The 22,254-nt window shown below is 37.3% G+C and overlaps 1 protein-coding gene across 2 annotated transcripts in view; it reads left to right on the top strand.

The window, feature by feature from the left end:
• Positions 1–1,376: 1,376 nt before the first annotated feature.
• Positions 1,377–22,254, top strand: part of PDCD4 (programmed cell death 4) — a 26,518-nt gene continuing 5,640 nt past the window's right edge. Inside the window, exons 1-8 of one of the 2 annotated variants that reach the window (XM_070432299.1) lie at positions 1,377–1,504; positions 5,652–5,758; positions 11,495–11,797; positions 13,726–13,820; positions 15,694–15,807; positions 16,783–17,004; positions 18,330–18,427; positions 19,733–19,847. In XM_070432299.1, the coding sequence (XP_070288400.1) occupies positions 5,716–5,758; positions 11,495–11,797; positions 13,726–13,820; positions 15,694–15,807; positions 16,783–17,004; positions 18,330–18,427; positions 19,733–19,847 (990 nt within the window). In that variant the 5' untranslated portion in view covers positions 1,377–1,504; positions 5,652–5,715. Of the gene's footprint in view, positions 1,505–3,666; positions 3,758–5,651; positions 5,759–11,494; positions 11,798–13,725; positions 13,821–15,693; positions 15,808–16,782; positions 17,005–18,329; positions 18,428–19,732; positions 19,848–22,254 lie in introns of those variants that run through there. The other variant, XM_070432300.1, reaches the window with a different exon arrangement.

Raw genomic sequence — 22,254 nt, 5'->3', positions numbered from 1 at the left:
CCCTCCACTCTGACAGTCTGTTCTCCGTATCTTTGAGTCTGTTTCTATTTTGTTTTTTGGTTTATTTTGTTCATTAGATTCCACATATGAGACTGTATGGTTCTTGTCTTTCTCTGACTGGCTTATTTCACGTAGCATAATATTCTTTAGGTCCATCCACGCTGTTGCAAAAGGTAAGATTTCCTTTTTTTCTTTCTTTTTTTTTTTTTTACAGCCCAGCAGTATTCCATTGTGTAAAGGTCCCATGTCTTTTTTACCCACTCATCTACTGATGGGCACTTGGGCGGCTTCCAAATCTTGGCTATTGTAAATAACGCTGCAATGACCATAGGGATGCATATATTCTTTTGAATCAGTGCTTCAGGTTTCTTTTGATATATCCCCAGAAGTGGAATTGCTGGGTCATAAATAGCAAGGAGTTTCCTCAAAAATTTTTAAAAAACAATTTTTATTTTTAAGAGGTGGAAGTTTCAATAAAGAAATTATAGCCAGAGTTTCGAAACCCAGCCTTGGAATTGAGAGTAGTGTGTTTCAATACCAGTGGCCTGACTAATCATGAATAGCAAAGGGACTTCAAGGAGTTTCAATTCATTTTTATTCATTCTAGCCTAAGGGTATGTTTTACTGATTTTAGAGAGAGGGGAAGGGAGGGGGGGGGGGGAGAGAGAGAAACATAGATGTAGGAGAGACACCTGATTGGTGGCCTCCCATAGGTGCTCCCACCAGGGATGGATCCCGAAACCTGGGTATGTGTCTGACCGGGAATCCCATGGGCAACCTCCCCGAGCCGGGGACAGTGCTCCCCAGGGGCCACACTGGCCAGGGCTCAAAGAGTGTTGGAGTCTGTTTCCTCATTAATTGAGTGATTTACATCTCAAAGGTTGAGAGCATTCACTGAGGAAACTCCTTAGCAAAGGGGTTTGCACACCTAGGAGTCCAGGGCGCAGCTAGAGAAGGACCTGGAAAGATTAAGGGTATCCCCTGAGGCATGTCGGGAAATGAGGCCAGGGACCCTTAGGAAGCCCAAAGCCTTTGCTTTAGCCGAATTTGCTGGCTGCCCTGTGAGGGGAATGGTGAGCGGGTCAAGGCAGCCTTAGCCTAGTCCCCGCTCCAAGGCACTGCCCTGTAACCCCGGCTTCCACCTCGCTGCACCCCCTCCCTCCCCCCCTACCCCCCCCCGCAAACCCCCCTCCAGCAAGTTCTGGAAGGCAGACGCGCATGCGCCCTCCTGCGCCCCTGCCCAGCTTTCCACGTTTCACTTCCCTCCCTTTTCCTCCGCAGCTCCTGCTCCACCGCTACGATTGGCCAGACGACCTCCTCGCCTCGTCCAATGAACGCCGGCCTCTCGCCCCCGTGTTACTGGGTAGAACAAAACAAAAACAGAGCAAGAGCGGCCAGAGACGCTCCGAGGCAGCGGCAGAGGTTGAGGAGCGGGGGTCAGGTCAGCGGAGCCGGGACAGGTCAGCGGACCAGGACTGGGCGAGCAGCGCCAGCGGCCCGAGGGGTCAGTACCGGCGCGGCTCGCACTCTCGGGGGGACTGCGCCCTCTCCACAGCCCCGTCTCCCCTCGGCTGCAGCCGCACGTTGGGAGGGGGAGGGGGCGTGGAGGCGGCCCCGTCAGGTCTGGTCCGGGTCGGCGGGGCTGGGGTGTCCGGCCTCCTCCTCCGAGCCCCGCCGGCCCCGCGGCGCCCGCCCCAACGCCCCGGGCAGCGGAGAGCCCACCCGGCCCCCTCCTCTGGGCTCGGGCCCGGAGCGCGGCGGCGCGGGCCCGCCCCTCCCGGACCCCAGCTCCGCTGGGCCAGGCGCGCGGGGCGCTCGCCGCGGAGGGGCTCCCTCCCGTCCCCGGAAGGCCGAGGTTTTATTTTCATGCGGGGGGGTGGGCGTTGGGGGGGCGCGTTTCTGGCCTGACAAGTCCTGAGGGAGGCTTGCGTCCTCCTCGCCCCCTGGCCGCCATGGGAGCCCTCGGAGGAGGCACCCCTCCTCGGCCCGGCCTCTCCAGGCCCGGCCCTGCGTCCCTCGCCCCGGGTCCGGTCGGGACTGGCGGCCGCGGGGGTCCAGGCCTGCGCCCGCGGCGGGGTAGCGGGCCCGACCGCTGCCGTGGGGGCCGCGCTCTCGCCGGGGCGCGGGGAGGCGGACACGTGCCCGCCGCCGGCCCTGCGCGGACCGGGCTGCGCCTCTCCTGAGGCAAAGGGTTGTTTTCTTGTCTTTTTGGAGGGTGGGTTGGGAGGTATGTTTTTAGTTTAAATGAAATCTGCCCGAGAAGACAAAGACGGGAAGGGAGCCCCCTTTCTGTGACAAGCGCCCTGCGCTCGTTGCCTGGGTCCGCTTGGCGCTCTGCGTCCCCGCGAGCGGGTGGCTTTTGCGGGAGCTTCGGAACCGTTTGCTGCGGTCCATGTCGCCCGTTCCCCGCGTCCCGGTGAGACCGGGCTGCGTAGCCAGCAACCGAACGGCATCTCCAGAGAAAACCATTAAAAATGCAGCTTCCCGTAGAAAAGAGAGTCACGCCCGTGTCTACTTATGTTTTACTGTTGAGTTTTAGAATGTTGGCATTCTTGCTATTGTAAGGCTTTAAAAAAAAGGGGGGGGGGGGACCACTGCCCGAGGTGTTGTAAATGTAATGATCGGTATTTATGCCCTGACCCTTCCTTCACTATAGGTTTGTTCAGTTCCCCAATATCTCAGGCGTCTTCGTTTTATATTTCCATGGGCTTTTCTGTTGTAATAATAAGAAAAGTAGTTGCCAGGAGTGCAAAAAGAAGTGACAGCTTGGATATTTCCTGTGTGCCCACTTTTGCATCATTGTGGCTAAATACTTTTAGCTGATTCTTTTAAGCTGCTAATGAGCTGTAATTGTAGCCCTGGAATGAATACAAGTACATTTCTAGCTTACATATGGACTGAACTTCAAAAATGGTCAAAGTGGATTATCAGGTATATAGATGATCAGGAAATAGGTATTTTTGTGGGTGGGTGGGTGGAGTCAGAAACGGAGGCTCTGTTTTTTAAGGAATGTCTTGGCAGTTGAAGACTTCTGAGTGTGCATTTCTCTGAAACATTGTAGAAATGAAAACAACGTTTAATTTCAGCCTTAATTTTGTCTAACATGTATAGTTTTGTTTTCTTGTTGAAGCTTAAATTTGTAGTTTAGTATGAGGGCTGCGGGTTTAAATTTATTGATTTACATTTTCTTAATTTGGGGGCAAGAATGTTAAGTAAAGTGTGTGTGTGTGGGGGGGGGGGGTGACCCCACTGCTTTGAAAACAGTAAAAACAGGGAACATATCTTTACCCTCCAAATGTCTGTTGCTATCAAGTATGACAGAGTTCTTGATTGCATTATCATTGCCTGAAGAAATAGGGCTATTTTTTAACGATTGCTTAATAAAAACAAACTTGGTACCAAATAGATGATATTCATTACCGGATAATTTTCTTTGCCCAACTGAATGTGTTCTGTATAATAGTTTAAAATAAATATTTTTTAATGTTTGGAGAGCAGTATTTAAAAATTTGATATAACAGTAGGAGTCTGTGTTTTAATAACTTTTCTCTTTTAACCCTAAAAAACAATCTTCCTGTAGTATAACTAAGATTTGGTATTGAATGTGTGCAAACAGTGCTGGATTCAGAAGATGGAGGTTCTAACCCTGGTTCTTTCACTGTGCAGCCTTCTCTTTCTGTGGACAGACCACCTGCCTTCTTAGAATCTGTTTAATTGTGTGTAAAGTGGAGTACCTATCTCAAGATTTTTCTGAGAGGTACATGAAATAATGCATGTAAAACATTTTTGAATTATAAAGGGCTTTGTAAACACCAGTTATAATGGTTTCATTTCCTTTATTGGCTATGTTCTGTAGAAAGTACTTTCTTAGATTATACTTGCATCAAATATGAAAAAGACTTTAATGTAACTCGTGTAAAAATCTCATATACACATCATATGACATTTTCACTTGACTGTGACATAATTTATACACAGAAATGAAACAGACATGCCTTTTCAGCCATAAAGGACACTAAATGTTGAAATTTGCAAACTGTTTTGTTCGCTTATCTTTATGTATCTCTTATACATATATTTTAAGGTTATTTTTTCTCCTAAATCCAGACTTTGTGGGAATTATGATATTAAAAGATATTTATATAAAAACATGTTTTTTCAAAATATAACTGAAATGATGTCATCATTTTGTTAATTTCTGAAGCAACATGATAGCATTTTAGTAGACTAAGGATTATGTCATATTAAGAATTTATGATTTTAACAAAAGATATGTAATTTTATTTTATAAAATAATACCCTTTTCTGGAGAAAAGGGTTACAAACTTAAAAGATGTTAAAATAGCATATATTGAAAAATTTAAAAATCAGTTTCACCTTTAAGTTCTAGGAGGCATCCATATATAATTATTCTAAACTGACATCTATTGTTGGTTAAGTTATATGAGAAGAGTACGCTTTTCTGTAGTTCATTAGTCATTTTCATTAATTTGTGCATTTTATGTCTTAAAGGAAGAGCACACTGCTGGTGAAATTATTGTAAATGACTGGAAGGACTTATATATAAACTACAAATACTTAAGTACTATAAACCACTATTTGAATAATATTTACAGAGAGATAGATTCTGAAATCATATTTGGTTACACCTAGCAATAGTTTTCATGACAGTGTATCTTGATAGTCTTTCATATAACATTGAATTTATACCACTAAGTTAAATTGTCTAAATAAAAGATAACTGATTTCATTAAAACCTTCCAGCATTAGTTATTTTTAAGCCATTTTGAAATTAAGGTCTAACATAATGAGATGCTAATGTCATTGTACTCATTCCTTTTTAAAATAGGTAAGATTCTTTTTTCTAAAGTGTGTTTTTCAGATTATAAAAATAATACCATTCTCCCAATCTCTAAGTTGTATAACAGTAATTATAGATACCTAGGTGATGAAATGGCAGCTATGTCTGCCTTTAGATATGTTGTAGACTGAAAAATAATACAGACATGTGATATTATTGATTGACCAAAATACTGTTGTTTGCATTTTTTAAAAAATACATTTTATTTTTTACAGAGAGGAAGGGAGAGGGATAGAGAGTTAGAAACATCGGTGAGAGAGAAACATTGATCAGCTACCTCCTGCACACTCCCCACTGGGGATGTGCCCGCAACCAAGGTACATGCCCTTGACCGGAATCGAACCTGGACCCTTGAGTCCGCAGGCCGATGCTCTATCCCCTGAGCCAAACCGGTTAGGGCTGTTGTTTGCATTTTGTAGTAGTGCTCATAATTCATTGGTAGCATACTACCCAGTATTCATTTATATCGGATTAACTATGAGGCCTGTTCCTAAAATATTAGAAGTGTGTGTGTGTACTCCTTTAACTTGAAGTAAACATGGATAGCAATATCTTTTAATGCCAAGTTAAAGTAATTTGGCACACCCAGAAATATGGACTTTTTTTTTGGACACAGATATAATGTGTCAAGAAGATCAAAACCAATTATTATTTAGGGTAAACTATATTTAAAAGTAAAACACATGGAATTATGTGGTTATTATTATTTTTTTACAGTGTTAATTAAATTGAATTTACCTTGATTATATCAGTTTGGAAGATATTGAAACATTTTTTTTTCTTTTTAAAGAAATAGATCCCAAAGGAAGACTTCCATTTGGTAATTTAATCAGTGCAAGTGAAATTAAGGAATAATGGATGTAGAAAATGAGCAGATACTGAATGTAAATTCTACAGGTAAGTATTCATATTTTGAACCTTGATTGTATTATGAGCAAGTTTCAGGCCATACCAAATTTAATGAATATATAATATTAAAACCGTCTTTACTTTAAAAACCATCTTATTCATGCTACAAGAAAATCGGTCATGTTATTTTTTAAGTCAAGTTTGTCATTCTTATTTTCATAGAAATTCATCACATGTCCTTATATTTCTGCCTATCTTTCCCATTCCATACTCTTATTCTACACTATCCTCCTATATAATAAAACCTTAATATGCAAATCGATTGAACGGTGGAATGACCAGTCCCTATGACATGCACTGACCACCAGAGGGCAGACGCTCAACGCAGGAACTGCTCCCTGGTGGTCAGTGTGCTCCCACAGTGGGAGCACTGCTTAGCCAGAAGCCGGGCTTACGGTTGGCGAGCACAGCAGTGGTCGCGGGAGCCTCAAGAGGGTGCAGGTTGGGCTGAGGGACCCCCACCCCCGCAGTGCATGAATGTCGTGCACCGGGCCTCTAGTCTATACTAATAAAAGGGTAATATGCTAATTAGACTTGGAGACCTTCTGGACATTCTGGACAAAGCCATGGTGGCAGGGCTGAGGTAGAGGCAGTAGAGGTCAAGAGGGGAGGGCAGTTGGGGGTGGTCAGGCTGGTGGGGGGCAGGGCCATTGGGGGTAAGCAGACCAGCTGGGGGGCCAGTTGGGGGTAAGCAGGCTGTCAGTGGGGGTCAGTTGGAGGTGATCAGGACAGCGGGGCAGGGGGGCAGTTTGGAGTGAGCAGGCCAGCCAGCAGTGGGGCAATTGGGGGCGAGCAGGCCAGTGGGCAGGGAAGGTGGAGGCAAGCAGGCCAGCAAAGGGGGCAGTTGGGGGTGAGCAGGCTGGCAGGGGAGGCAGTTGGGGGTGAGCACGCTGGCCCGGGGGGCAGTTGGGAGTGATTAGGCTGGCAGGGGGGGCACTTGGGGGCAAGCAGGCCGGTGGCGGGATCAGTTGGGGGCGAGCAGGCCAGCAGGCAGAGTGGTTAGGGGCAATCAAGCAGGCAGGTAGGCAGGTGAGCGGTTAGGAGCCAGCAGTCCCGGATTGTGAGAGGCATGTCCGATTTCCGGTTTAGGCCCGATCCCTGTAAACTGGCAGTAGGACATCTTTCGAGGGGTCCCAGATTGGAGAGGGTGCAGGCCGGGCTGAGGAACACCCCCTCCCCCGTGTATGAATTTTGTGCACCAGGCCACTAGTTTATAATAAACCTTATTATCCAGAATGGAGAATAGTGCTCATTAATATTTTACTCATTAATATTTTTCACATGAGCTAGTGATTTCTATAACATAAACTATTATTGGTATCTTTGATATCTTTCGTAACTAATAATTTATATTTTATAAATTACCTAAGGGTATTTTCTCTTTATTTTCCATCATACTTCAATAGCACATTACTATAAAGATGGGCTTTTTTTGAAATTGATGTCCAAATTACTTCAGACAACTTCAAATGTATTTCTAGCTTTCATTTTTAAATTTTTTTTGTGAGCCTATATTTTTTATTATTTTTTTAATTTATCTTTATTGTTGGAAGTATTACAGTTGTCCCCTTTGTTTTTTTCCCATCAATCTCCTCTGCCCCTCCTAGGCCTTCACCACTCTATAGTCTATGCTATAGGCTATGCATATATGCATATAATTTCCTTAGTTAATCACTCGCACCCCCACCCCTGCCTTTCCTGTGAAATTACTTAGTCTGTTTCATTGTATTTCTAGCCTTTAGAATAATCTTTGTAGAAAGTTAATTGGGATTTTGAAATATTCCATATAGTGAGAGCTTTTTATGTTAATATATTTTAGATAATTGTTTGCTTTATAACTTTAATAATTAAAATGATCATTATTTTTTGTAATTTAAATATATTTCACTTTTTAATGATACAGCTTCATTTTTTAATGACTTTAATTCACTGTTGTGTACCGTTATATAATTTTCTTTGATCTGACCAGACACTTTGAAGTTGAAACTTCTTTGCCATTTTGTACTTCTTAATCTGATTTTAAGTGTGTTTGAAAATTATAGTTTAAAAATATTATTACAGTAATTAATAATTATTTTGGGGCTGCTATGCACAATAGTTATATGGGTACTGTACTGTTTTTTTATGGTTATAAATGGGTATCATGTACTTCATTGAGGTGGGGATGGTAATAATACAATATAAGAATATATTTCACATGTAGGTAATTGCTTCTTTTAAAATAATTTTACACATATTTAAAATGTATTGGTAACATTGGTTAATAACATTATATAATTTTCAGGTATGTAAGATTACATAGTTCTATATCTATGTACTCTGTTGTGTGCTCTCCACCCAAAGTATAGTCTCCTTCTGTTTATTTATTTGACCTCCTTTACCTTCTGGTAGCTACCATTCTGTTGTCTGTATCTGACTTTTATTTGCTACTTGTTTTATATTCCACATATGAGCAAAATCATACTTTTTTTGTCCTTTTCTGTACGACTTATTTCACTTAGCATAATACTTTCAAGATCCATTTATGTTTGTCATAAATGGCAATATTTCATTTTTTTATGGCTGAGTAGTATTCCACTGTGTGTGTGGAATTACATCTGGTAATTACTTTTTTTCAGAACTGCCCAGTGTGATAACCACTCACAGTTATGAATAGACGAAGGACAGTTTATTCTCGTATTATTATTGATTAATTATTGCATTATTTATTTTTATTACAAATATAAACCTACTTTTGCCCACCCTTGTATATGAAAATATATTAAAATAGGTGAAAAGAAAAACTCAAGTGTGGGGAAGTATGTACTCCAACGGACAGTTTAAAGCAGTGATGGCGAACCTATGACACGCGTATCAGAGGTGACACGCGAACTCATTTTTTTGGTTGATTTTTCTTTGTTAAATGGCATTTAAATATATAAAATAAATGTCAAAAATATAAGTCTTCGTTTTACTATGGTTGCAAAGATCAAAAAATTTCTATATGTGACACGGCACCAGAGTTAAGTTAGGGTTTTTCAAAATGCTGACACGCCGAGCTCAAAAGGTTCACCATTACTGGTTTAAAGCATTTAATTATACTTCTAAGTCCTTTATTTTCTGAGCGAGTTTGGTGGTTCACCTTAATTCTATATAATAAAAGCCTAACATTCAAATCAACCAAATGATGGCACGACTGGTCCCTATGATGCACACTGACCACCAGGGGGCAGATGCTCAACGCAGGAGCTGCCCCCAGCCTGCAAGCCCCAGGCCAGCCAAGGCATGTGCCAGCGGGCCCCCTACCCCCACCCCGAGCACCCTGCCGGTTCCCCCACAGATCGGCCCTGATTGGCGACCAGGCCTGGGCACCCTTACCCATGCATGAATTTTGTGCATTGGGCCTCTAGTTGTAGAATAAAACCAGTATATTACAAGTAGATGTTTAATGTTTTCCTACTTGAAACTCCATCTAATTTGAGCTCTGGTCCTTCTCTTTCCTCTTAATCTTTTTTTTTTTCTTTCTTTACATTCCTTCTATGTTCATCCTGTCTCTTTGTCACTACTGTGCTGTACTCTAGCTTTGTATTTCCTATAATTACAGTCATCTGAGATTCACATGTGGGTTTTATTCTGACCACAATCTGTTTTAGATGTGTAACTTTTCTATGAACATTTTCCATCTGTAAAATGAAGACAAACATCTTCATTATAGTTTTGTGAAGATTATAAACCATGTATGTGAAGTGCGTAGGATAGAATCTGGTATTTAGTCGGTAACGATAGTGATGGTAATGACAAAAGTTATAATATTACTACTATGACTATTAGTTTAGCTATAATGATGGTTATAGTCAACCCTGGCTTCCTTTCCTAAAAATCTTTGCAAGGTATCATTTCACTTTTCTTGAATCTATTTTGTTTAAAAGCATGTTATTTTTTGGTTAAAAGTACTACTTTCTTATTTACCCCAAAGTTACTAACCTTTCCCTTTCCAGTTAGTTTGTGACTAAATTACTGCAACATTTTCTTAGCTGGTCTCCCACTTTATACTTTCTCTTTTCTCTAAACATTCTGTATTATTCTGCTAAATGAATCCCCCATTAGTAGGTCAGTAATGGTCACATATAGGCATATCATAATCCCCCCTATGGTACCAAATCTGAGCTCTAACTATATGAATGTGGAGAAGTCAGCAATTATTCTGGTGATGTAAGCAGGGACAAGATGAAATCACAAATTAATGAATTTACATTTTGACCCCATGAGAATACCTTCAAATGGTTTTCAGCGGGGGCATGTTTTAGAAAATCGGTTTCCATGCAGTTTGGAGAATGGTTTGAGGACCGAAGGCATAGAGAATGCTTATGAGACCGATGAAGTAATTTGACATGATGTTTGTTTCTAAATTTTATGTTTTGTCAAGAATTATAAAGGTTTTAACACATTATGCTTTTTAAAGGTTGATTTAAAAAAATTCAGTTTCAACATATTAAAACATGTCAAAGCCCAGGCACATAGACTTGGCACATCCTAATTACATTTGGAAATATTTAAAACCATCTGAGGATTTAAACTCTGACTTGAGTTAGCCTAAGTGAAAAAAAAAAAAAACAACAAACCTTTGGCCTATGAGTAACTAATTTAGTAGTCTTCTGACTTACAAAGTTTTCAGAACAAAGCTGACTGACTGTGTCATTTGATCTGCACAGACATTTGAGTTGATAGTATGAAGGATACTCTACTAGGTGCTGAGGATACCAAGAAGTAAAATTCCTCTTTTGAAGCTTATGACTTATTTGGAAAAGCAGGACTGCTATATAAAAAGAAAGTGATTTTGGTGATGTGGTTAAAGAGTGATAAGAGCATTAGTGTTATTGTTGGTAGAAGTGTGAGGAAAGTTTTTACAGAGGAAGTAATACATGACCTATATCCTCAAGGATTTTGGTAACTGAAAGAGCAGTGAGGATGACATTCTAAACTGAAGACCACTTGGAACTCCAGATATGTTGCTGTCTTTCAGGGGGTAATGTACAAATCTTATTAGTATATAGGCTGGAAGATTTTCAGAGGATGGCTAAGTAATAGGGGTCAAGTTTGGAGAGATGAATTAGGACTTTAAATGATGGCTTTGAAAGCAAGCTTTATCTTTGAAAGCAATGAACAGTTCAACTCAATAATCATATGTGATCACATATTTGCCAGATTAGTAATATTTCCTAAGTATCTATAATCAATCATGAGATGTTTGGCAAGTTATTTAAATAATTTTAGCCTTAGTTTCTTTAACTGTATAAATGATGTAGTAAATAGATCTCACACTTGTGGGTAAATGACAGTGTCAACACAGTGCCTGTTAAATAATATTAGGCATTCTGTACATATTCGTTTATCTTTCTTCCAAGATCCTTAGTGTTATATCTTCAACTGCTTAGCTCTCTTATCTCACCAAAGTCCAAAGGTTTTATATTTGGTGTTTATATTAAGATAGATGGTATAACATGAGATAGCATGCTTTTAGTAAACTTTGTTCATTTTGTATTCAATGCCTTAGTTTACTTTTGATAATGTGAAAAGTAATCCTAGTTAGTTGTCATTTAGATTGAACCATAAGAAATTGCCAATATGTGACCATGAGTGACCTACAAAGGTGGTAATTTCATGTGATTCAACCTAAGTTATGACTATAATTAGTATAACAGTAGATGGTTAAAATGCTTACCTTTCTTCATTTTCCTCTTTAAGATCCTGATAACTTAAGTGACTCTCTGTTTTCTGGCGATGAAGAAAATGCTGGGACTGAGGATATAAAGAATGAGATAAATGGAAATTGGATTTCAGCATCTTCCATTAATGAAGCTAAAATTAATGCCAAGGCAAAAAGGCGCCTACGGAAAAACTCATCCCGGGACTCTGGCAGAGGCGATTCAGTTAGTGATAATGGAAGCGAAGCCATTAGAAGTGGAGTAACTGTACCAACCAGTCCAAAGGGAAGGTTGCTAGATAGGCGATCCAGATCTGGGAAAGGACGGGGACTTCCAAAGAAAGGTTGGTATATACCACATCCAAAGACATAAGTGGAAAAAAATATTGCCCGGTTTTTGTACTACAATTTCCTTGTTCTATGAATGAGAGATATTTAAACAATGATAACATAAGATTTGGGTTTGTATATATATTTTTACATAGTACTAAACTGAGGGTCCTACCACTTTTTAAGTTGAAGCATTTTCATTTTTCATGTTTGAATAGATTTAGTTTTTGAGCAGAACTTTATTATTTCCAGCAAGTTGCACACTGACATTTTTCACAGTTATAAATTATGCATGTTCTCTCTAACTTTGCTTGAAAGAAACAAGGTCAGGAATTCATCATACCTATTGTCTAAGGCAGGGGGGAACCCTTTTTCTGCCAAGGGCCATTTGGATATTTACTAAATTATCAACTTAAAAATTAGCCCGCTGTATTTGGTCAAACATTTAATTAACTCACCCCTAATGCCTTGGCAGGGCCAGACCAAATTATACAGCCTGAGGGCTGGATATTCCCCACCCCTGGTCTAATGAATCAAATTATGGTCATTGTGAAGAGTACATGACACATGTAAATTTGATTGGTAATATTATTCTCAGAATATTAATTAGATTTCATAGATCTAGTTCCACGTTCTCTTTAGCTCTATTTATCTTGGATAGTGGAGTAGAATTATCTGTTTCTCTGCTGTGTCTCTAGTGCTTGGAGTAGTGACTAGCTACATAGATACTGTACTTAAATATTTGTTGATTAAGGGGGAGAGGGGTCTGTCATCTTTTGTCTGTGGTAGGATTTTGATACAGTTTGGTGATTTTACTAACTTCTGAATGGTGGGACCTTCAACTTAATAGCCTAGGGTTCTTGCAAAATGTTTTTGTCATATGTCCAAAATAGTTATTTTGTTGAATGGCTCTATAGCCATTGGTTGGATCAAAAATAGAAACTAATTCTCAGATTCTTTTTTGCTCTGGTGACAAGGATTATACTCTGGATATAAAATAAAAACCCCTAAAATATTGGTGATACTGTAAACTTCTTTAAAATTATTCAATATATTGAGCCTTATAAAAACATTCAGTAAGTTTATGTAGAAAAGCAACTTTGAAAGTTTCATTTGTTAAATTTCTACTGATCTGCTTGAATATAGAAGTAGAGAGAAATAATGATCAGTGCTCTTAATGCTTAAAAAGCAGTTATTTGTGACATTGCTAGTTGCAAAATATAGTTTAATATGCACTTTTATATCTAAAGAGTATTTGACTTTAAAACATGATGGTGGTCATGGTGTTTCTTTGTTAATTAATTTCTTCCTTATTGAGTTTTCTATGCCACATTGTACTGGCTCAACATAATTTCTTTTTGTGTTGATCTCAAGAAATGCCAAATAAAATTTAGAGCTAAATTGAAATATCACCTTCTTCGAGGTCCCCAATATAGTTGTGTTTTTTTTTGTGTGATCTTTTTGTTTGGCTTTTATTTTAAAGCAGCTGCCTTTTTAGTTTTAACTTTATAAACTATTTCAACTTGATGTTCCTAAGTAGATTATAAAATATCTAATCTTTACTGAAAAAGCAGTGATCAGAATAAAAAGAGGTTTACAGTATAAGTCTCAACTGGAAAAAAATAAATTAAAATACAGTTTTTTTTAGCTGTTACTTATTTTAAAATATGTTTTATTGATTTTTTTTTAAGAGAGAGGAAGGGAGTAGGGAGAGAGAGAGATAGAAACATCAATCAGTTGCCTCCTGCGTGCCCCATACTGAGGATCGATTCCCAATCCCTATATATGCCCTGACTGGGAATTGAACTAGCGACCTCTTGGTGCATGGGTCAGTGCTCAGCCACTGAGCACACCGGCCGGGCAGCTGTTATTTTTAATTAACATCTGAACGTGTAGAGTTCTTTCAAATTTCTCTTTGCTTTTTCAATTCAAAACTTTCCAGGTGGTGCAGGAGGCAAAGGTGTTTGGGGTACACCCGGGCAGGTATATGATGTGGAGGAAGTGGATGTGAAAGATCCTAACTATGACGATGACCAGGTATCGGTGTTTTTGCTTTTTTAACATATGTTTTAATACTTACACACTTTTTTGATCTCATGTTCGTTGTTTACTCATATGTTGTCAAGTCATATGTTCTATGTCTGTGTTTATAATCTAAAACTGTCAAGTAATATGTATATGATTATATATACTAATGTGTATGTAATTTATGACTATATATGTATATAGGCACACACATTAATATATGCATGGAAGTCATTTATTTACTCAGTACCTTCAGATTGTTAGGTTAATTTTGGATTAGAAAAAAACAAGATAACTGATAGTAATCTATATATATAAAAGCCTAAGGGACCGGTACAACCAGTTGACCGAACGACTGGTCAACCGATCGCTATGATACACTGACCACCAGGGGGCAGACGCTTAATGCAGGAGCTGCCCCCTGGTGGTCAGTGCTCTCCCATAACCAACCTCCCACAGCCGGCCAACCTCCTGCAATCCCTCCCCCTGCTGGCCAGCCCTGATTGGCCCCAGTCGCTGGCTAGGCCAAGGGACCCCACTCATGCATGAATTCGTGCACCGGGCTTCTAGTGTATACATAATTTTCTTTTGGTTTCTGAAGTGAATCAAAAATAGATCTTCACAAATTTACTTAAGATTATCAAATTGTTTTTCAGTAAGTTCTTTTGAGTTAATTTAGTTTCTATAGTAATGAGAATTGAGAAGAATATATAATTTTTGAATATTAGTAAAGACAAATATTAAACGGCTTTTATATATTGCTGTTTAAGATGTTGAGTTTGGTAATTTTGAAACATGGATCTTTTTTCTAGAGATAGTGCTGAGAATATAAAATTTTCATAGATTTTCTAATGAATTTACATATATTTATCCTTTTGCTGGAAAATTTCTAACTTATCCCATATAGAATAGTATAATGAACCTACTTATACTCATCTCCTAGCTTTACCAACTTTAATAGTTAATAACTCATGGGCCAATCTTTTTTTATCATGTACCTCCATTTTACTCTTCCTGCTGTGTCTGTTCCTCCTCCCCACCCCCCTACAGCTCTGGATGAAGATAAGATGTATAAGATAAGATGTAATAAAAATTTTAGACAGGAATTTATCAGGGTATATGTTAGATTGTTTTTGTTGTGTATTGTTTACTAGTATGTACTTAACTATTTTAACTAACAGTTGGATGCAGAAATATTTCTAAGAGAACATGAAAAAATATATTTTAAAACCAGTAGGACTCAAATACTATAGAAACTTTGCTAAATATTCTAGGTTTGATATATAATCTTTCAAATTTATATTGTTAGGTGGAAGCCAGTCACAAGTTACATATAAACATTTCAGGGATTTTTGCATAGCAGAAGGGGGTTACTTCTTTGTGAAATTTTAGTTTAATAGTGCTTTTCCCATAGAAAATTTTTTGTCACTACAACATAGATTTTTGTTATTAGGAGCATTATTGTGGTAATACTAGTTATGAAGGCTTTGGTTCCTGCTTCATTTTTTTTTAAAAGTGAAGTTATAATGAAAATGCTAGATAAGGTAGGAAGTCATCTTTAAAAAATTTGGTCACCAAGGGATTGGTTTTGTGAGATATAAAGAATTAACAGAAGATAATGGCGGGGGGTGGGGGGGAGGGGAGAGGTTGGAAGCACATTATATTTGCTGTGGTTAGTGGTTCTGATCTGCGTCTTGGTTATTATATTTAGATTTTGTAAAAGAACAGATTAAATTTTTATATAAGTGATCAAAGCATATAGCATGCCTTCTCTCCCAGAATTGTGATTACTAACCAGTTGAAATATAAAATTATCAAACAATTTCAGTTTATCTGAATATTTTGTTCTTTAATTTATAACTCTTTCTCCCCTTTCCCTTACCAGGAGAACTGTGTTTATGAAACTGTAGTTTTGCCTTTGGATGAAACAGCATTTGAGAAGACTTTAACACCAATCATACAGGAATATTTTGAGCATGGAGATACTAATGAAGTTGCGGTAGGCTTAAAGTTGCAATTGCAATTTATTTCATTTAGGAGAGAAAACACTATTAAAAGCAAAACATAATTAGAATGATCTTGGATCACTGAATAAGTGTAAGAATTTTCTTTTGTATAAATGAATTTTTAACTAAGAAATGGAGTAAAATTTCATGAATTTAGATTAATTCTTACCTATTTTGGATCTGATGAGGGCTATGTGCCATTTCCTTCCCTGAAAAATGACACAGCACGATATTTTTATAGTTTTTATAATTACAAAATATTTTTTAAATTGATAGTTTATAAAATACAATTTTAAGTTTATTCCAACATTTAAAACAATAATCCCACTTAAAAACAATCTTTTAAGATCTCATTTTAAACTTTATATGACAGTATGAAGTAAATTTTTGTGCAAAGAGAAAGCTTTGAAGAAAATCAGAGTATAAACAGTTTATTATGATAATGTGAAATGAATTTCTCCATAAATGCTTATAAAGCAATATTCCTAGAAATAATGTTAATGTATTATAAGGGAGAGGATTAGTTAACTCCTAACGCCAAACTTAGTAATATTATGTGGATTAATAAACTATTTTAGATTTAATTCACATTTTTTTATTGATTTTTAGAGAGAGAGAAAAAGGGAGAGAGAGAAAACAGCAATTTGTTGTTCCACTTATGCAGTCATTTATTGGTTCTGGGATGTGCCCTGACCCAGAATAGAACCTGAAACCCTGGCGTTATCAGAATGAAGCTCTAAACTACTGAACTACCTGGCCAGGCCTGTAATTCACATTCTTGAGTTCATTGATGTTCAAACAGTTAAAGCTTGACAAAGTGGGTCAATATGTAATTTATATGCAGAGTAAGATATATTTATTCTATCCCTCAAAATTTGACTGCCTCTCTGATTATTTCCACATAGGAAGAGGTAAGGATATATAAAATCTGGATTTTTTCAAAATTAAAATACTTTCTTTTTAAATAGGAAATGCTAAGAGATTTAAATCTTGGTGAAATGAAAAGTGGAGTACCAGTGTTGGCAGTATCCTTGGCATTGGAGGGAAAGGCTAGTCATAGAGAAATGACATCTAAGCTTCTTTCTGACCTTTGTGGAACAGTAATGAGCACAAATGATGTAGAAAAATCATTTGATAAATTGTTGAAAGATCTACCTGAATTAGCGTTGGATACTCCTAGAGCACCACAGGTTTGTATTATTTTGCTTGCTTATTCTCTTCCTCCACTACCCTTCCAGGTATAGAAATAATGTATACTGCTAGGAAATTGTATTAGATGAAAAAGGAAAATATGGCCCATATTTCCTATCACACAAAAATAGCCCTTTAACATTTTAGTGTATTTTCTCTGAGCTATACCTCCCCCCTCCCATTTCATCATACTATAATTTTATATCTTACTTTCCATGTAGTGCTCTGTATAGTTTTTAGGTCATACTTTTGTTTTCTTATCTGTAAATTCTTTATTATACGTAGTTAAGATGTTTTATGAGCTGGGATTTTTAAAAGATGTAGATTATTTTGAGTATTGAATTTGCTTAACTGATGTTTATTATAAAATAATCATAAGGAAGACTGTTCCCTTTTGTAGCATTGTGGGTAATAGTTAGAAAATTCATGGTTTATGCTTCTGTTTAGGTTTCTTTTCTCAAAGCCTTATACTTTTTAAAATGTACTTATATTGCTTTCAGAGAAGAAGGGAGAGGGGAGATAGAAAAATCAATAGTGAGAGAGAATCATTGACGGTTGCCTCCTGCACGCCCCCTACTGGGGATCGAGCCTGCAACCCATGTATGTGCCTTTGACCACAATCGAACCTGGGACTCTTCAGTCTGCAGGCCGATGCTCTATCCATTGAGCCAAACCAGCTAGGGCTCAAAGTCTTATACTTAAATTAGACTTAATACATGCTGACATTATAATGTGACTTTCTGGTTTGAAATAAAAAGTGTGTGAAATTTTTTTCTGGTTCCTTGACCAAAGTCTTAAATCAAGGTAGGAGCATTTAAACATTAATTTGGGAATAGAGTATAGGTAGGTTAATTCCTAAATGCTGTGATTCAAACATGAACGTTTTAAAATATCAGTACTCAGCCCTGGCTGAGTAATGTTTTCCACTCTTGTTCTTTGGTATAATTATAAGCTAAATCAAGGTTTCTCTTGATTTTAAGTCATTGACTTAACAAGTATTTTTAATCATATACTCTGTTTTAGGCATTATGCAAGGTAAGGTGTTGGGGAGTCAGTAGTAAGCGAAACAGATGTGCTCTCGCCCCCCCCCCCCCCCACCATGTCATTTAACCTGAAGGTTAAGTTGTGGGAGTGTATGCCAAGCATAACTAGTTAGGTGCTGAATAAAAGTGTTTTTTTTTTTTAACATTCTGAAAAATACCTACAATTTAGGATTGTTGGTATCGACTGTATAGTTCAACCAGTTTTCATCATTTATGTATTTAGAAATTGTAAAGGTTTATTTTAGATTTTTTAATACAGTTTTTTTCCCCCCTTATTATAGTTGGTGGGCCAATTTATTGCAAGAGCTGTTGGAGATGGAATTTTATGTAATACCTATATTGATAGTTACAGAGGAACTGTAGATTGTGTACAGGCTAGGTAAGTAAATTAATTTTCCTACTTAGAATTTCAAATGAGTTTAAAATTCCACAGGATCTATTGAAATGACAGATGAATTAATCAGACATTATAGACATCTGTTTGTCATTTGTTTGTATTCTCTACTGTTAAAACAAAATTGAGAGATGGTTGGTCTAATATAATAGGAAGAGAACATTACTCTAATGCAGAAGCTCTGGGTTTTATTTATTTAAAAAAATATTTCAGAGAGGGAGGAAGAGGGAGAGAGGGATAGAAACATCTATGATAAGAGAGAATCATTGATCAGCTGCCTCATGCATGCCCCCTTTTGGGAATTGAGCCTGAAACCCGGGCATGTGCCCTGACCAGGAATCAAACCATGACCTCCTGGTTCATGGGTCAACGCTCAACCACTGAACCACACAAGCTAGGCAGAAGTTCTGGGTTTTAAACCATTAACTGTCTTCATGTCAGGCCACTCTTTTCTGGACCTCAATTTCCTTATTTATAAAACTTAGAGTTTTCTTTAACCGTTTGAGTCCCAAGCAGCGCTATTGTGCTGCTTGGTATTTCTCGACATAAAATAAAACAAGCGCTATCATGCTGTTTGGGTCTTTGCGTACTCATTTAGAGAAACCGCGGTTGAGCTATTTGGCATTCTTCGACAGTGTTTTTTCAATACCCCCTGGGACTCAAACGAATCGTATGTTTTCTCGACATAAAATCTCAGCAGCGCAATTGCGCTGCTTGGGACTCAAACGGTTAAGGTCTCTTTAGGTTTAAACATTCTGTAATTATTTAATACTAGAGGCCCAATGCACGAAATTCATGCAAGGGGCTTGGCCCTAGCAGCAGCCCCAGCTGCCTCGTGGCCCTGCCCCACACCTACTGGTCCTTCTGGAAGGTCGTTCCGCTGTCCGGTTTAATTAGCATATTAGCTCTTTATTATATAGGACACTGATAAGATGGACAATATTAACAAAGGAGTCCTATTTCAATTTTTTTCATATTTTTATCTGTCATAGAAATCTTAAGAAATAATGTTTTCCACTCTTGTTCTTTGGTATAATTATAAGCTAAATGTGATATTTGGGAGTTAGGCTATATGATTTTTAAAAACTATGTGGAAACTTAGATTTGGATTTAGCCATGTCTTAGGTTTTCTTAGGTGTAGATGTTAATTTTCGAGGACTACTTCAGGTCATAGTGGAATGGTTGCTCTGGTGGGAAGGAAGGCTTGAATTCTATTTTTTCCCCCCAACTTTATCCATGATTTGGTCCAGCTGAAGCATGTCCAAATGTCAAAATTAATTTTTTTTGTAGAGCTGCTCTGGACAAGGCTACTGTGCTCCTGAGTATGTCTAAAGGTGGAAAGCGCAAAGATAGTGTGTGGGGCTCTGGCGGTGGGCAGAAGCCTGTTAATCACCTTGTTAAAGAGGTAACTATTGGTTTATTATCTTTAACTTAATTTATATGTATTCTTCTAGGAAAATAAATTGTGTCCTCTAGCTGATATTTTTGTGGACAAAAATTAACTTTAGTCTTATAGCTGCAAATGGAAAATTGAATAATCTTTGTATATCTGGCTTCATATGATTTTGCTATAAGTTGTCCAATAATTATATAATTGTTACTAAATTTGTATGGTTTCCTTGACTTAAAAATTAGACTGTGTTAAGTTAAAAGGACTTTTATGATTAAGAAAGCTGTGTATGAACCTTAAAAGAATGCATGAAATCTTTTTCTTACATCGGTAAATTTCTTTAAATACTACCGCAATTTTGTAGTTACCCAAAAAATCTCTTTTTTTATGTGAGTATTTTGAAACTGGATAGTCTCAGATTATAAATTATGAATTATGAACACTAGATTAGATTAGACTAGATTAGAATGGTAAATTTTTGTAAGGAGATTCACTACCTTTGTTCATGCTTTAAAATATGTAATTAATTTACTACATTAAAATGCCAGATTTAGTCTCTGGATAATTTTTCCCTGGCAGTATGTTTCTATGTTAAGAAACTGACAAAAAATTAATCTTATTTTCATGTGCTTCTAAATTTAGATTATAATCTTTATATGTGACTATAATTTTGAAAATAAATTTCTTAGTGACATGTATACTTATTTGAGTGTTAAGGACCTTAACCCTTTGCGATCCAATTTTATTTTTGGAATTTAAACAGTCTGGTCCAAATTAATTGATGGGATTGAATGTTGAACCAGTTTGCGGTGTCGACCTCAGCCTCGACGTTGGACCTGCTCCTAGTGCCTGGTCTGTTGAGTCAGCCTCCACGTTGGACCGCAAAGGGTTAAAATGTAGTTAGAGCTTTGACCAATTTGCTTTTATGTGTTTTAAGATAGATGGGTTGGTGTTTGTAATCATGTAATATCATAATTGCAATATCTTTTTTAAAATTAAAAAGTTACTAGAGCAATTGAGGTATAAAAAGTCAAGATACTAGGGCAGTTTGGCAAGAAAATGAAATAAAAGGCACCTAGATTGTAAAGGAAGTAAATTCTCTAGTCCCAGCTGACATGATCTGTATAAGGAAAACCAAATGAATCCACAAAAATACAAAAGCAAAAAGCCAAACTATTAATAAATGAATTCAGCAAGGTTGCAGTATGTAAGATAAATATAAAAAGTTCAGTTTTCTGCACACTGATCTAAAATGAAATTAAGAAAACAACAATTATATTTTCAATAGCATAAAAAAGATGAAAATAGGAATAAACATATCAAAAGAAGTGTCTTATACAGTGTAAACTGTATAACATTGTTGAAATGAAAGAAGACCAAAGTAAATAGAAAGCTATCCCATGTTTATGTATTAGAAGACTTAATATTGAGAAGATGGTAATACAGATGGTCCCCAATTTGGGATGGTTTGACTTGATGACTTTTTGACTTTGTGATAATGGGAAAGCTATATGCATTCAGTAGAAACTGTACTTTGAATTTTGATCTTTTCCTGGGCTAGCGATATGCAGTATGATTCTTTCTTGTGATGCTGGGTAGTGGAAGCGACATGATTTTGCCTAATTTAGGCTAATGTAAGTTGTTTTGAGCATGTTTAAGATAGGCTAGGCTAAACTATGATGTTTGGTAGGTTATGTGTAATAAATGCATTTTCGATTTGGTATTTTCAATTTATGTCTTTATTGGAACATAATCCCATCATAAGTTGAGAACTCTCGGTACTCCCCCACAAATTAATATTTTGAGAAACTCCCAAACTATTTTATGGTATGTAAATTATCTCAACAAAAAATGGTTAAAATAAAAATTGAAATAAAACCAAGCAGTATTTCAATTTGACATTATTTGGATGTTCATTTACTTTTACATGGAAAGATGAGTTGGACAAAGAGGACTTTTTGAAATGTATACATGTATTCATAATTCATTATTCTCAAAAATTTATAAAACCTGATGGAAAAGATGTAAACCTTCAGTTACATAACAAAGTTTAAAAACTAAGTAATATTTAAATAATAAATTTATTAATTATAGAGTGAAAATGTTATTCAAATGACATATATAAATATTTACTTTCTAAAGCATAATAGGAATTATCAGGATGTATTCTGTTAATCAAATTGTATTTTACCTTTTATGAAATATGTTGTAGAAGTGTGAAATATGAAGTAGAGACACTGAAATTATTTTATTCAGTTAACCAGCATCAAGCATCTTCTAGGTGCAAAGGTGAATTTAGCATGTATTGTATAGGAAAAAACATTTTTAATTGACATTCTCTTGTTCAAAAACTTTTCCCCATTTTCTCTAGGGCCATAGATGTTACTGTATAAATTTGATAGTAAGACAAGACTTGCCTCTT

The sequence above is a fragment of the Myotis yumanensis genome, unplaced genomic scaffold (assembly GCF_028538775.1).
Source record: "Myotis yumanensis isolate MYYU_CA2020_CCGP unplaced genomic scaffold, mMyoYum1.0.hap1 SCAF_13, whole genome shotgun sequence".
NCBI lineage: Eukaryota > Metazoa > Chordata > Mammalia > Chiroptera > Vespertilionidae > Myotis > Myotis yumanensis.
This window is presented reverse-complemented; position numbering and strand designations above follow the sequence as displayed.